Source organism: Glycine soja, chromosome 13 (assembly GCF_004193775.1).
Source record: "Glycine soja cultivar W05 chromosome 13, ASM419377v2, whole genome shotgun sequence".
NCBI lineage: Eukaryota > Viridiplantae > Streptophyta > Magnoliopsida > Fabales > Fabaceae > Glycine > Glycine soja.
The window spans coordinates 17043072-17058248 of NC_041014.1; the positions used below are offsets into that span (position 1 = coordinate 17043072).

General features: G+C 32.4%; 1 protein-coding gene across 3 annotated transcripts; it reads left to right on the forward strand.

Annotated features, from left to right (window-relative positions):
• The first annotated feature begins 6677 nt into the window (after nucleotides 1-6677).
• On the forward strand, nucleotides 6678-14051 carry LOC114382613. Of its 3 annotated transcripts, XR_003660269.1 has the most exons (5): nucleotides 6679-7265; nucleotides 8337-8708; nucleotides 8792-13086; nucleotides 13456-13600; nucleotides 13675-14051. XR_003660269.1 is itself a non-coding variant. In XM_028342156.1 (4 exons), exons 1-3 carry the CDS (start codon nucleotides 7155-7157, stop codon nucleotides 13052-13054), a joined length of 4737 nt encoding a protein of 1578 aa, XP_028197957.1. In that variant the 5' UTR covers nucleotides 6678-7154; the 3' UTR covers nucleotides 13055-13086; nucleotides 13456-14051. The 3 variants fall into 3 exon arrangements, 2 of the variants coding, with proteins under 2 accessions (XP_028197957.1, XP_028197956.1); XM_028342156.1 differs by having other exon boundaries at nucleotides 6678-7265; nucleotides 8801-13086; nucleotides 13456-14051; XM_028342155.1 differs by having other exon boundaries at nucleotides 13456-14051.
• The last annotated feature ends 1126 nt before the right edge of the window (nucleotides 14052-15177 follow it).

A 15177-nucleotide genomic window follows, 5' to 3' on the forward strand; every position in this document is an offset into this window, starting at 1 on the left:
TAAGATAGGGTTTTTAAATTTTTATTATTTTATTAAAAGATATTTATAATGATATGTAATAAGTTTATTTTGTTTTATTTTATTGTTATTATTTGGTTATTTTCAACACTATTTATTTCAACAATTGTACTATTTACAATATTTATTTTATTATTCTAACTTATACTTCAAGATAATAATATTGTTAGAAAAGGGTCATTTTATTTTTAATAATATAATAATCGAAAGTAAAAATATAATTAAAATAATTTATCAATAAATACCCATAATTTATTTTATTAATAAAATAAAATTGAAATGTATATAAAAATATCACATAAATGTGTTCATTTTTATCATTTAATATTTTTCAACTAATTTACTCGATAATTTTATCAGACATTTATGATTTAATAACTTAATTTTTTAATTTTTAACTACCAACTATCTTTTTAATTTTTAGCTAACTTTTCAATTAGATTGATCAAACATGAAGATAGATGTTATTCTTTTTAATAATACTATGAAAGAACTAAGTACATAGATATCAAACTCCATTTTGTGAGGGAAGTGATAGAGGTATATTTAGAACAGATTAGTAAGTATGACAGCTAATGCATTAGGGCACTATCCAAGTTTAAGTTCAAATATTGTATGAGGGTTTTATAGATTGTATAACATAAAGTCGAGGCAAGGTACAGAATTGTTAAGAATTTATGGTTTTTGGACTTGTTTAGGAGTCGGTTAATTATGTTATATCCTCTGTAACATACTATACCAAAAGGATAGTTAGGAGTTAATCTTAATTGTGAAGTTTTTACGTAAGACTTGTAATTGATTCTTTCATAAGCTAATAAATACTAGTGTATTTCCACATTCTCCCACACTTTCTCCTCTCTATTCTTTATTAATCTTAAAATAATGAGTTTTGTTCTTGAGTTTGACCACTATAAATTTCTTTAGTATCTATTTTCATAACATGTACATCCTATGATAAATGTTATAGAACTCACCACATCTAATCCATTCTTTATATACATTGTTGCTGTTTCCATCTAATTTAGGTAAAATATGACTTCGACGAAAAAAATTGACTCTAAAATAATTTCAATTTTTATATTATAAAATTAATTTTTTTATTTTCAAGAATGAAAATTTTCTTTATACTCTATATTTCTTGTGGTTATATAACCATTTTAATCTTATTTTATGTTATAACATATTTTATAAAATCTTATATCAAAACAAATTTTCATATAAGTAGTTTAGTAAATATAAAAAATATTTGACCTTTTTATTATTTTACTTAATATTTAAATTTCTTCAATCAACGTCATTTATAATAAATATTTATATATCACTATAAATAATAATAAAATTAAAACAAAAAAACACATACATATTTAATTTATAATACTTTATTAAGAATAAAATATTTTTCCTCCAATGTTTTTTAAATTATAATTTTCCACATATCATAAATATTTATAAATGTAAATATAATACACAAAATATTTATTATGTAAATTATAACTTTGTAACATATGATATAATTCAATAATAACTATGACTATAATATTAAATAAATTTGGTTTTATTGTTTAAGAGAGTATTTTTTTAACTAAAAACTGCATTTTTTTAGTGGATTACTTTTCCAATACCATTGGCATCAAGATTCAACCAATCATCAACTTAATTGAGATATTGAATCATGAATTGATCTAGTAAGTCATTAGTTAATCCGCATGACCTAATTTATATTTAAAAATATAAATAATTTTATAACCCGTAAACTTGTATACCTAAGATTTAAACTAACAAAATTTATCATATTTAGAAGCGTAATTATGAACATGTTTATAATTTTGAACATGCAACATATTTTTTGAGAATTCATATACCCAACCTTAAGTTAGAATCTAAGTTGTTGTATCCTGTATGACATAATATATATATATATATATATATATATATATATATATATATATATATATATATATATATATATATATATATATAGATAGATAGATAGATAGATAGATAGATAGATAGATGGATAGATAGATAGATAAAGAGGAGATCAAATTACACTATGTAACTTAAATAAGTATATTACACCATTTAATAACTTAATATAAAATAGAGAATGTGATTTTTTTATCAATCCAACTAGAATTATATATACATATTATCAAGATTGTTTGTGTTAAATTTTGTCAAAATAAAACATCAATAAGAAGACAATTAAATGATATGTATTTTAGTGTATTTTAAAAACTTTATATTACATCGATTTTAATATATAGAGAGATTAAATTATATTGGTGTAACTTTGACCAATTGTTACACCATTTAATAACTTTCATTTGGATAATGTTTTATTAAAATCCACCATTAAATTGAAAGTTTCTTTCACATAAATCATGTATACAAAAATTCATATTAATAAAAAATCAGTTGTTATTTCATTCATTCATGTTAAAATTGACATAATATAAACTTTTTAAAATATATTAAAATATGGATCATTTAATTAGCTTCTTATTATTATTTAATTCTGTCAAAATTTAACATAAATAATCATGGAAATATGTAAATATAATTTAATAGTTATATCGATGAAAATCTCATTCTAGATCTAATTATTAAATGTAGTGATTATCTAAGTTATATAAGTGTAATTTAATTCATCCTTATATAAAATATCCTTATATAAAATATGACGACCAAATATATATTAGAGCACCAAATTACACCAAGTTATATGCAATTTTTATTCAATATTGGATCATATGCATATGATGATTGGTTGAGTGTCTGATCAATTTCAATCGAGTATGATAACTATGTTCAATACACAATATTCACACTTAAAATATATACACACATTATAACTAAATATTATCTTAAAATATATAGTGAACAACTTACATTATTGGGTATTTTATTAATTAACATGTATTTACAAACTTTTTTTATGATCATAAACTTAAATTGGTATTAACTGGCTTGAAAATAATTGATACCCCATACCCCCTACAATCATTAATGAAATAATTTTTTTTATGAATATAGATGAATAGTAGAATGATTAGTTTTTCTTTTTGAATAAATTAGTTTTTATTTATTGACATGCAATCAATTAGTATTTAAGGCAGTATCAATTGTTATTTTTTACGATAATATTAGTGTTTACAGTAAGTTATTTTGCAACTGAGATAATAAATTAAAGTTTCTATAATTAAAAAAAATAATTTTTTATATATTATTATCTTATTATAGAAAATCAAAATTTAATGATTTAATTGACTTTTTAATTAGTTTAATTGACTTATTATAAACACATTAGTTACTATAATATAATATAATAATATATTTTATGAATAAAAACAAAAAATGATGAAATTTAACCAAGAAAAGAATCTAAATGGTGATGTCACGTAACATCTATTTCCGCGACAAAATCTTATTTTATAATATATAAAGTAAAATATATTTTTTTATCACCATAAAATAAAATATATAACTGAATAGTGATTGATTCGATATAATAGTATTAAGGTAATATAACTAATTATTATTGTTGGTGTTGTGATTATAATATAGATTTAGCATAATTATTTTAAAATTATCATGATTATTTAAGAAATTCAATAATTATAAAAAACATATAACTATAAAAGATATTTCATAAAATTTAATAATACTATCGTATAATATAAAATCAAAATATATTTAAAATTTAATGGTTTATTTGATTAATTTAATTAGAAAATATACCTATTATAATATAATGACCTTAATTACTATATTTAATATTATCATGTGAATATATGAGTTAAAAAATCAAATAAAAAAATTGTTAAATTCTTGAAGGGAAAAATATTTTAAAAAATAAACGGTATATAACTTTATAATTGATTTATTGATATTGTATGCTATGCCTATAATTATACTTAATCGTATAAAATTTTTATACTTTTCTTTTATTCTGCAGAGAAATAAACATAAAAAACTACCCTAGAGTATCACTAAGCAGGATAATATCAAGGGCAAGAGAAGAAAGGAAATGAATACAAAATGTTTGAGGTTGGTGAACCTCAATATTAGCAAGGAAATGAGCATCTGAATTCACCTTTCTACTGATAAAGTATATAAAAAAAAGATTCTAATTTATATAATAATAATAATAATAATTTAGAAGTATATTTTCATTTTAAATTTTCAAATGTTTTTGTATTAAGTTTTGGTGAAAAAACTTTGTGATCTTCAATGATTTTACCTAAAGTCAAACAGGGTGGGATAAAAATAAGATACAATCTTTTTTTTTTTTTAATTTCTTTGTGCCTAAAAAGTAAAATTAGTCGTTATACCGTGCTTTCATTAAAACACACACACACACACTTGTAGAACACATTGTAATTTCATTCCAGTATTTTTCACGGTGAGCAACATAATTTTACTACATTGCTAAGTTTTTTTTGTTTTCCATTTTATTCTTACTACTAAGAATTATTTGATTGCGAGAAAGTAAGCTTGTTCCATTCCACCTAAAAATAAATTGTCGTCAAAGACGAAAAAATAATATAAATACCTCTTGATCATAGTTTTTCCCCCCTCTTAAGCCCACTTTCTTCTTCTTTTTTTTTATTTTATTGATTTTGAGCCCACTTGATCATAGTAGATGAAATTGTCATTTACGTGGAATTGTTGGCCATAAAACTATATCAAACTCCCACACTATATTACGGAAAAGTATGTACCAGAAAAGATTAATGGGAAAGTAATTATAGTAACGGGGGTAATTGAAAAATGGAATAACCCCCAAGATAATTAAGGAGAGCGATCATTTGCTACCATATACATCAAACAAAGACATAATACAAATGAGAAGCTGCAATGTTTTTCTGAGGCTGAAGTAAAGGGACTGAAAGCCCAAAGTAGCTGCAATGTTGATTTCTGTTCTCTATTCATATTTTTGTTTTACCTCTCATAATATTTAGTTGATTTTGAATTAGTCCCCACAAAAAGTAGTAATAGAGACTAAAAGCAAATTTATCGCATATTTAAGGAAAGAAAATATACTATTTTTAATCAAAATCTAGAGTTATGTTACCACAAATTAAGGAGAACAATTCCAATTATATTGACACAGAACTTTTTAGCAACCAAAACAACACATTCCACTATGTTAAAGATCAAAGATAAAATAAACATCAATGGAGGACAAACAACCAAAACTCATGTACAATCAAGTGAATATGAAATAAGGAATAACATATCTATTCTTAAAAAAATCTTTTTGAATAAAAGATGAAAGAAAATCTCACCAAATTAAATAATTAGCAATAATACCATGAGCTATCTGTACAAAAATTATCTTCATAATAATAAATGTGAGAAATAAAGAAAGACATAGAATGAGTTAGATTTATATAATTTAATCAATTATTTTTAAGTCTCCAAGACTTTACTTTGGTCGAATGGAAAGCTTGGATAATAAGCATAATCACATCTATTCCTAAATTTATACTATACAACCTAAAACAAAAAGAAGAATTTCCATAAAGATCGCTTGATTTTTTTTATAAAAACTAAAAGGAAACATATATTACTAGACAAATATTATTTTCAAGTCTAACAATATATGTGTTTTTAATTCCTATAAGTAGAAAAAAAATATTTTTGCCTCCAAGAAACAATTTTTTCCCACTCGTTTATAGAAATATGTTAGACGCATTCTTTATTTTTCATAGAAATTTTTTCATATTTGATCTCTTATTTATAAAAATAAAGACAACACACAACAAATTTCCATAAATAAAAAATGTGTCAGATTAAAAGTTTCTTTCATATCGATTATATATATAAAATTTCATAATTATTACATAATTTTATAACTTTAAATTGAATAATATTTTCTTAAAACTCACTATTAAATTAAAAGTTCTTTTCATATAGATCATATATACAAAATTTTATATTAATAAATATTATTTATTACTTTTTATATAAATTAAAATCAACTTAATATAAATATTTCAAAATATACTAAAATATAAATTATTTGATTATCTTTCAGTTGTTATTCAATTTTAACAAAAATTGATATAAATAATTGTTATAATATATAAATATAGTTTAATAGTTGAATTGATAAAAAACTAATCTATATCAAGTTATAAAAATAATATAATAGTTATATAATTTGATCCATTTTGATAATTTATATATTTATAAATATTTATTTATTTTAAATTTTAACTATATAAAACAAATATTTATATTTATATTTTATTTTATTTACCTGAAATAAAGTATTCTCACATTAAAAAATCATGAAATTAACTCTTAAAACATACAAATCACGAAAATAAATTTTACTTCTCCTTATCCATTATGTACACTAAACAAGTTAAATATTAGTTAAAAAAATATTACCATATTTAAGCCACATTAATAACTATAGACAGGGAGTAATTAGATTATATTAGATGATGTTACAAAAACGAAAAAGGTCCCATAGATAGGAGGGAGTAAAGTAGACGCACAAGGCAGAAGATATGTGAGTCCGTAACGGAAGCAGCAAACGGTGTCGTTTAGCAGGCCCACATCGTTTTTAGGGTGTGGAATCGTGGCGATCAATCAATAATAATAGTAATTTCATTTTCATATTTTTTCTTGCTATGTTTCTTTCTTTCCCTTATTCTTTCATTCTTCTTCTCTCACTCCCAACCAGACTCGAAAAAAAAAAAATCCCCAAAATTTTCTCCCATATTTTCCTCTCAACAAAATCTCGCCGTTTCGCTTCCTCTTCTCTTTCCCCCAACCAAATCTGTTTCTCTCTCTTCGACTTTCTCTCTCATCGGTCGCGGTTCCTTCGCACATAATCGCTGGATTTCCGCTATTTCCACCTCGATCGCTCGATCTGGAGCGCGACGAACAAGAACCCTCCCTTGATAATTGGGGAACACACACCGAAACTGAGCCCTGAAAAAGCAAAAACCCCTCTCACTTCTTCCCCGATGGCGGATTCGAGGAGGAGATCTGCGACGCCGCGCTTGATCTAGGGTTTTCAAATCTAGGGTTTTGAGGAGGAGGCGTGCCAAATTCGATTTCGAATTGATGTTTCTTTTCAGGGACGAAGCTCGGATCGACTCGGAAGATGGCGGATTATGCATGGGTGCTGTGGTGACCAGTCGAAACACAATCGGCACATGTGGCCTGTACCTGCCAACCCGACCACTGTAGCCATCGATTCTTCACCGTCTCAATTTAAATGCAAAGTATATATACATACACATATAAATCTAAACCGTTTTTATTAACCCTTTCGCTGCGTTTCCGATGAATTTCTCGATGGATTTTCCACGCGCTTTTTGTTCTCGCTTCTCGATTATGTGATTTTTTTCTTTTTGTTAAAAATAATTTGGAAATCTCTGCTGTTTCTGATGTTCGTGTTTTTCTGTTCGTTTTGACCTAATTTTTTTATTTTTGCTGTGATGATAAAGGTTGTTATCGGTTTGGGTGTTCGTTTTCCTCGATCTTAATCTGGATGATATGTGGTTTTTAGTTAATTTATGTGTTTTTTTTTGGGGGAATATACTTTTTTTTGTTTTGATTGTACGGATATTGGGGTTGGCATTACTGGGGTTGTTTTGTGCTTGAGATGTTGTCTTGTTTGGGTTTTGTTTGTGTTTGTGTGGATGATGGAAATCTCAGCAACGTGAGGGACAGTCGTTGTAGGTTCCCTTGTTGACTTGTTATGCGATTTATTGTTTGATTTGGGGGAACTTCTATTTTTTTCTTACTGATTTGTTTTTTCATTTTTTTGAGCTCTGTGTTGTACATGTGTTTTAATGGTTGGATTGGATTGGATTGATTGTGTGCTACGTTTTTGACTGGGCTTCATTTAGAAAATCGGGTTTTGGGTGAAATCTAGAGGATGGCTCTGTCTTTATCAGATTCACAGCTCTACTGTGCTATTGAAAGAATTGAATGAATTAATAACATAGGAGTGGCTGAAATTGAATTAGAATTCCTTGTTCTCACTTAAAATTTATTTTAACATGTATGTAAATCCTGTTTGTGAAGTGTGTTCCTGGTATCCGATTCTAAATTTCTATTCATGTATAATGTATAATTTGTTTCCCGTTTATGAAGTATTTTTTGGCTTGCAATAGTTGCTATCTGCATTTGATAACTCATTACTTATTGTGTTATCTGATATTTTTCTGCTTATTTACTTTAATTTTCTCTTAATTAATTTGCTTCAACCACATTCAGAATAGATTACTTTAAAACCCTTGAATATTTGTAGATTTATTTTATTTAATCACTGTTATTGTCCATTGTAGGATGGACGCAAGATTCGTGCTGGTGATTGTGCACTTTTCAAGCCACCTAGGGACTCCCCTCCTTTCATTGGAATAATTCGCAAGTTAACATTTGACAAAGAAGAAAGTCCGAGTTTAGAAGTAAATTGGCTATACCGACCTGCTGATTTGAAGCTTGCTAAAGGGATTGTACTGGAAGCTGCTCCAAACGAAGTTTTTTACTCCTTTCACAAGGATGAAACACCTGCTGCATCCTTACTCCATCCGTGTAAAGTCGCATTTCTTCGTAAGGGTGTTGAACTTCCTTCAGGGATATCCGCATTTGTCTGTCGACGAGTATATGACATTGAGAACAATTGTTTATGGTGGCTAACCGATAAGGATTACCTTAATGTTAGTTTTCTTCTCTCTTTTTTTTGTCGAATAATTGTGTATAATTATTTTATTTATACATATTGATCGGTTGATGAATTCAGGAACGACAGGAAGAAGTTAACCAGCTATTAGACAAGACAAAACTAGAAATGCATGGGGCTGTGCAGTCAGGAGGCCGTTCTCCGAAGCCCTTGAATGGTCCAACATCAACGCAGTCATTGAAATCTGGTTCCGATAACGTTCAAAATAGTTCTTCCTTTGGTGCACAGGGTAAGGGGAAAAAAAGAGAGCGGGGTGATCAGGGTTCTGATTCATCTAAAAAGGAGCGGTTATTTAAGGTAGAAGATGGAGATTCTGGTCAATTCAGACCGGAGAGCATGTTAAAGTCTGAGATTGCTAAAATAACTGATAATAAAGGTGGGCTTGTGGACTTTGAGGCAGTTGACAGACTGGTACAACTTATGCAACCTGATAGTGGTGATAAAAAAATAGATTTGGCAGGGCGGATGATGCTTGTCGATGTAATTGCACTTACGGACCGGTATGAGTGTCTATGCGGGTTTGTACAGCACAGGGGTTTGCCTGTGTTGGATGAATGGCTGCAGGAGGTCCACAAGGGCAAAATCAGTGATGGAAATATGCCTAAAGAAAGTGATAAGTCCATTGACGAATTTTTGTTAGCTTTACTTCGTGCGTTGGATAAGCTTCCTGTGAACCTTCATGCACTGCAAACCTGTAATGTTGGAAAGTCTGTTAATCATTTACGCACCCACAAAAATTATGAAATTCAGAGGAAAGCTAGGAGTCTAGTGGATACATGGAAGAGACGTGTGGAAGCTGAAATGAATATGAATGATTCGAAGTCTGGTTCAAACCGTGCCATGTCTTGGCCAGCAAAGCCAGCAAATTCTGAGTCTCCTCATGTTGGAAATAGGAAAACAGGAGGAGGATCCTCTGATAATGTTGCAAAGAGCTCTTCAATTCAACCCTCAATATCTAAAAATTCCCAATCTAAGTTAAGTTCTGGAGAAGCATTGTCCAAGTCCTCTTCATCTCCTGGCTCAACTAAGTCAATGACTACCTCAGCGAGTGGTAACTCAAAAGATCAAAACAGTAAAGTCTTGGTTGGAGCCGCAGCGTCAGATCTGCCTCTGACACCTATCAAGGAGGAGAGGAGCAGCAGTTCTAGTCAATCTCAAAATAACAGTGTCTCTTGTTCTAGTGAACATGCTAAAGCTATTGGTTCTTGCAGGGAAGATGCGAAGAGCTCCACTGCAGTGTCAACGAGTGTGGGCAAAATTCCTGGTGGTGTGTCTCGAACTCGCAAATCAAGCAATGGTCTACATGGGGCTGGTGTTGCAGTAGGTCCGAAGGAGCACAGCTCTGCAAAAAATTCAGCTAAGAATTCACCTGCTGAAAAAGTTTCACCAACTCGAGTCTCCCATGAAAAATCAGCCGACCAGCCCCTTACTGATCAAGGGAATAATCAGCGATTAATTCTCAGGTTGCCAAACACTGGTCGTAGTCCTTCAAGGGGAGCTAGCGGTGGCTCATTTGAAGAACCAGGTATCATGTGCAGCAAAGCTTCGCCTCCTGCCGACAGGAATGAGAACCAGGACAGAAGAGTGAAAACTAAAACCGAGTGTTTGCTGACCCATGTGTCAAATATGATGAATGAAGCATGCGATGCTAGTGAAGCTTTGCTTGGTGTTGACGAAGGTAAGGGCCCTCCAATGTTCGATGAGCGATGCAGGGCTAATGAAGATGGTGATAAGGTAGAAGAAACATCAAAACCAACTAGTTTGTCATCTGGATTTGTTTCCAGATCAGGGCAGACTTATGATTTAAGCTCCATGAATGCATTAGTTGAAAGCTGTGTGAAGATTTCTGAAGCAAGTGCATCTGCGTCCCATGGAGATGATGGAATGAACCTACTAGCTACTGTGGCTGCAGGGGAAATATCAAGATCTGAAAATGCCTCACCCATGTCATCCCCTGAGAGAAAGTCTCTTCCTGCAGATGAATTGAGCTCAGCCAATGATTTCAAGTTAAAACATTCTGTTGAAGCAGCTGGTTGCACTGTTTCACAGTTGGATGGTGGGGCTATTGCAGAGCATCCTTTGAATACAGTTGATTCATTGCAGATAAAAAATGATTTGAGGCATCCTGCTACGACTTCAGGAGATGGTGAAGCCATTTCATCGAGTTGTGTAGAGAAAAGTGGTGATGGTAGATCTCAGATAAATAGCTCCCCTACAGATTTCTTACAAAATGCTGAAGGTCCATGCTTACGGCCTGAAATCAAAGAGGATACTTCTGAAACTATATTGCCAGATAAAAAGGAGACTAATGTAGACCTCGGAGGTTCTGACTCTAAATTAAAGTCATGCACTTCCTCTATTGATGATGATCAGAAGGTTGATCACATGAATGAGGGAACCATTGAGAATGAGGAATTGTTGGTTCCAAAAGCTGTTGCAAGTGTTAAGTCTGAAAATGAATCAGGTGAAAAGCAAGCTGAGTTATCCTCAGGCGTGGATAATGAGAACCAGATTTGTTCAGAAAAAGCAACAGGTACTGGTATACTAGTGCAAAAGGCCTCTCCAATTGCAGAAAACTGTGAGTCCTTATATTTAAAAAAGGAGTCACCTACTTCTGGTAATGCTGTAATGGTATCTAGGGATGAAAATGCTGATGACATGAAGTCAGTTGTGATTGAGCCTGATGAACGAAGAATGGAGCAGGATTTATCAGTTTCAGATGATGTTAATGAATGTGCTGAAGATACTATGGGCAGAAATGAGGCTATAGGTCAGTGTTCTGGCTCATCAGTTCAGCCAGATTTACCAACAATGCCTAGGAAAGAGAATGATGTGTTTAAAGCATGTGAGCGAAAGTTGGATGCAAATCAATCTGAGGTTGCAGGAGAGAGGCATGCAGGTTCTGCTGCTGGGTCTGATACTGCTGTAAAACTCGACTTTGATTTAAATGAAGGCTTTCCTGTTGATGATGTAAGCCAAGGGGAGATTGCTAGGCAGGAAGATCCTATCACATCATCTGCAGTTCATGTTCCTTGCCTATTGCCTTTTCCTATTTCGTCCATCTCTGGGGGCTTCCATGCTTCAATTACAGTGGCATCTGCTGCAAAGGGGCCTGTTGTTCCACCTGAAAACCCATTGCGGATTAAGGGGGAGCTTGGTTGGAAAGGGTCAGCCGCTACCAGTGCATTTCGGCCAGCTGAACCTAGGAAAAATGCTGAGACAGCATCCACTACTAATGATATTGCTTCTGTTGACGGCACTTCTATCAAACAAGGTCGCCCTCCCTTAGATTTTGACTTAAATGTGGCAGATGAAAGATGTTTTGAGGATGTTGGTTTGCGTGGTTCTTTAGAAGCTGGACCACTTGATCGTAGCACTGGGGGATTTGATCTTGATTTAAATAAAGTTGACGAGACTCCTGAAATTGGCACTTTCTCGCTAAGCAAACTGGAAATTCCTTCTTTACCTAGTAAGCCTTCGTTGTCCAGTGGGTTATCTAATGGTGGAAGTGTCTCAAGAGACTTTGACTTAAATAACGGGCCAGGCCTTGATGAAGTTGGCAGTGAAGTCCCTGCACGTAGTCAGCAGATGAAAAGTACTGTACCATTCCCAACTGCTGTCCATAGCACACGAACAAACAATGCTGAATTTGGGAATTATTCTGCATGGTTTCCTCCAGGCAATTCTTATTCTGCAATTACTGTCCCACCACTTCTGTCTGGTAGAGGGGAGCAGAGTTATGTTGCTGGTGCTGGGGCACAACGGATAATGGGTCCTACAGGTAGTGCTCCTTTTGGTCCTGAAATCTACAGAGGACCAGTGCTTTCATCCTCTCCAGCCGTTGCTTATCCACCTACTACACCTTTTCCCTATCCAGGATTTCCATTTGAAACCAATTTTCCATTATCTTCAAACTCCTTTTCTGGTTGTTCAACGGCATTTATGGATTCATCTACTGTGGGTGGATTATGCTTTCCTACCATGCCCTCACAGCCAGTTGGGCCTGGTGGTGTTGTTTCATCCACATATCCCCGTCCATATGTTATGAGTCTTCCAGGTGGTACAAGTAATGTGATTCCTGACAGCAGAAAATGGGCAAGTCAAAGTCTGGATCTTAATTCGGGCCCTGGTGGTATGGATACAGAACGGAGAGATGATAGATTGCCTTCAGGATTGAGGCAAATGTCTGTCCCCAATTCACAAGCCTCGATGGAGGACCACTTGAAGATGTTTCAGATGGCTGGTGCATTGAAAAGAAAAGAACCTGATGGTGGTTGGGAGGGAGCCGAGAGATTCGGTTACAAACAAACTTCATGGCAGTAGTGCCATGGCTCTTCAACGCAAATATTCAAGAGGTGAGCCACGTTTATGCCCTGACACTCTCAACCCTTTTGATTATTTTTGAGCAGTCATTTAGTTTGCAGTACTTGATGTTATTTCATGTTCCATGTGCCCTACTAGTTGTTTTGCTCTATGAGTTTTGATGTACCTGGCATTTGTAAATGGGCAATAATCATGTATCTTGTATATTGGAAGATTCTCACTACTCTGATAAAACCAACCGTTCTGTACACATGCTTCAAATTTCTGTCTGTATGGGTTCAATTTGGTTATACTGGTGTATTTCTGCCATGCATTTTCCTTATTTGGTTGTATGCATTATCCTTATTCAATTTAAAGTTTAAAACTTATAATGTATTGAAATTGCATCTGTTCTGGTGCAGCTATTTTGGAAAATGTCAGAAAAATTGGGGATATTATTTTGAGTGTTGAGCCATGGACAACAAGCAAAGATGCTACCCTTGTTGCTGATGTGCCTCTTCAGTTCTGACTTGATAAAGCGATCAGGGCCTCTGATGCAGTTGTTTTGTATGAATCTGCTCCCAGATTGTCGCTTGCAGATAAATGTTTTTCCTGTGTAGATATCTAACTGAAAACAGCAGGTGTGATAATGCCGCCTAGAATCAGAGAAATTGGCATCAAGTGTTTGACTGTGACTGTTCTGCAACAGCACCGAGCCCAATCCGCTCTCGAGCATTTGGAAGGAGAGGATTGGATGTATGAACTGGCTAAGCTTGAGGCTAGTTTGTCTTCTTTAAATCATTTTTTTTCAACTTTTGTTACATATATAGTTATTGCTGTAGTCTTGACTTTGGAATTTTGTCACTTATCACATTCTGGCTATTGATATATGCACAGGTTAGCCTCCATGGCCAATGTGTCACTTCTCTCTCTTATTGTTATCGCCTTGCACTTGCAACATTTTCTTTTTGGTATCACAACTGGATTTGGTTTGTAAAATTCCTTTGAATTCTTCATATTTCTAACAGTATACATTCGTGATTCGTTTACACTCATTATATCGTAAATAATGAGTTGTACTAACTACTAAGTGAGCATATGCATGCGTACAATAGACATGATGCACTCTCCTTCCAAGCAATACTTCCTCTTTTGCTAAGTATAAAGTTCATTGATCCTCGTTGCCTAGTCACTTAAAAAAGTGGAAGATTATTGTCACTTGGAGGGAGTATAAAACACGAACAATATATGCATGCATATTAGTGGCGTGCTTGGAGTTGGGAACGGAATTGTTACTTATCTGTTCTTACTATTCGTTCCTACACTGCGTTTGCTCAGCACTTTTGTTCTCAGCTTCCATCTCTTTTAAGAGTTTACAATAAACTCTTGAATTAGAGCGGTGGAAGGAGAGTTCACCATATTGGTGAGATGTTCCTTTTTTTTTTTGGGACCTCAAGCAGATCTTTCAGAGGGTTGTACTTTATTTATATGATGATACCAGTTACTCGCCCCTTAGGCCAACCATCATACAAAACCTCTTCCACGTCTGAAGCCAGTTCAATTCAATTCAATCAATGGCCTATAGAAAGCATACGCGAGAGGGGCAGATTTTTTTGTTCTTCCGGATTTGGATTTGAACAACTTAGAGGAAGAGTTTAGGGAAATAGTAGGATTCTTTTTTTTGGTATTGTAAATAAGGATGTTTGTTATTTAAGGCTTAATTAACATTTCTCGTGAAAGGTTTGAAATATCGTAATGTTAAAATAAAATCAAATGGATAACTGAGTGGGAAGTTTGAAAGTGGATAAGCTACCAACAGGTACCTGTTAAGCAATGGTATATAAATTGTTTAGAAATCAAGTAAACCAGTAGTGTAAATAAAACGTGCACAAGGCTTCAGCCTATGTGACCCTCAGGTACCTATTGAGTAGTTGTACTTAAAGGTCTAAGATTAAAGATCCAAGTAAAGGCATATACCATTAAAAAATCCTAGTAAATATTTAGCCTTAAAATAAAGTAGTTCAGAAGTCACATGGTGACATGGCCATGTAAGTGTTATCACCAAAATATAAATCCCTACAAAGTAGTATATACACTGAACCTGATGCAATCAAAACAAGTAGAGAAACACGGGAAATCCCCAA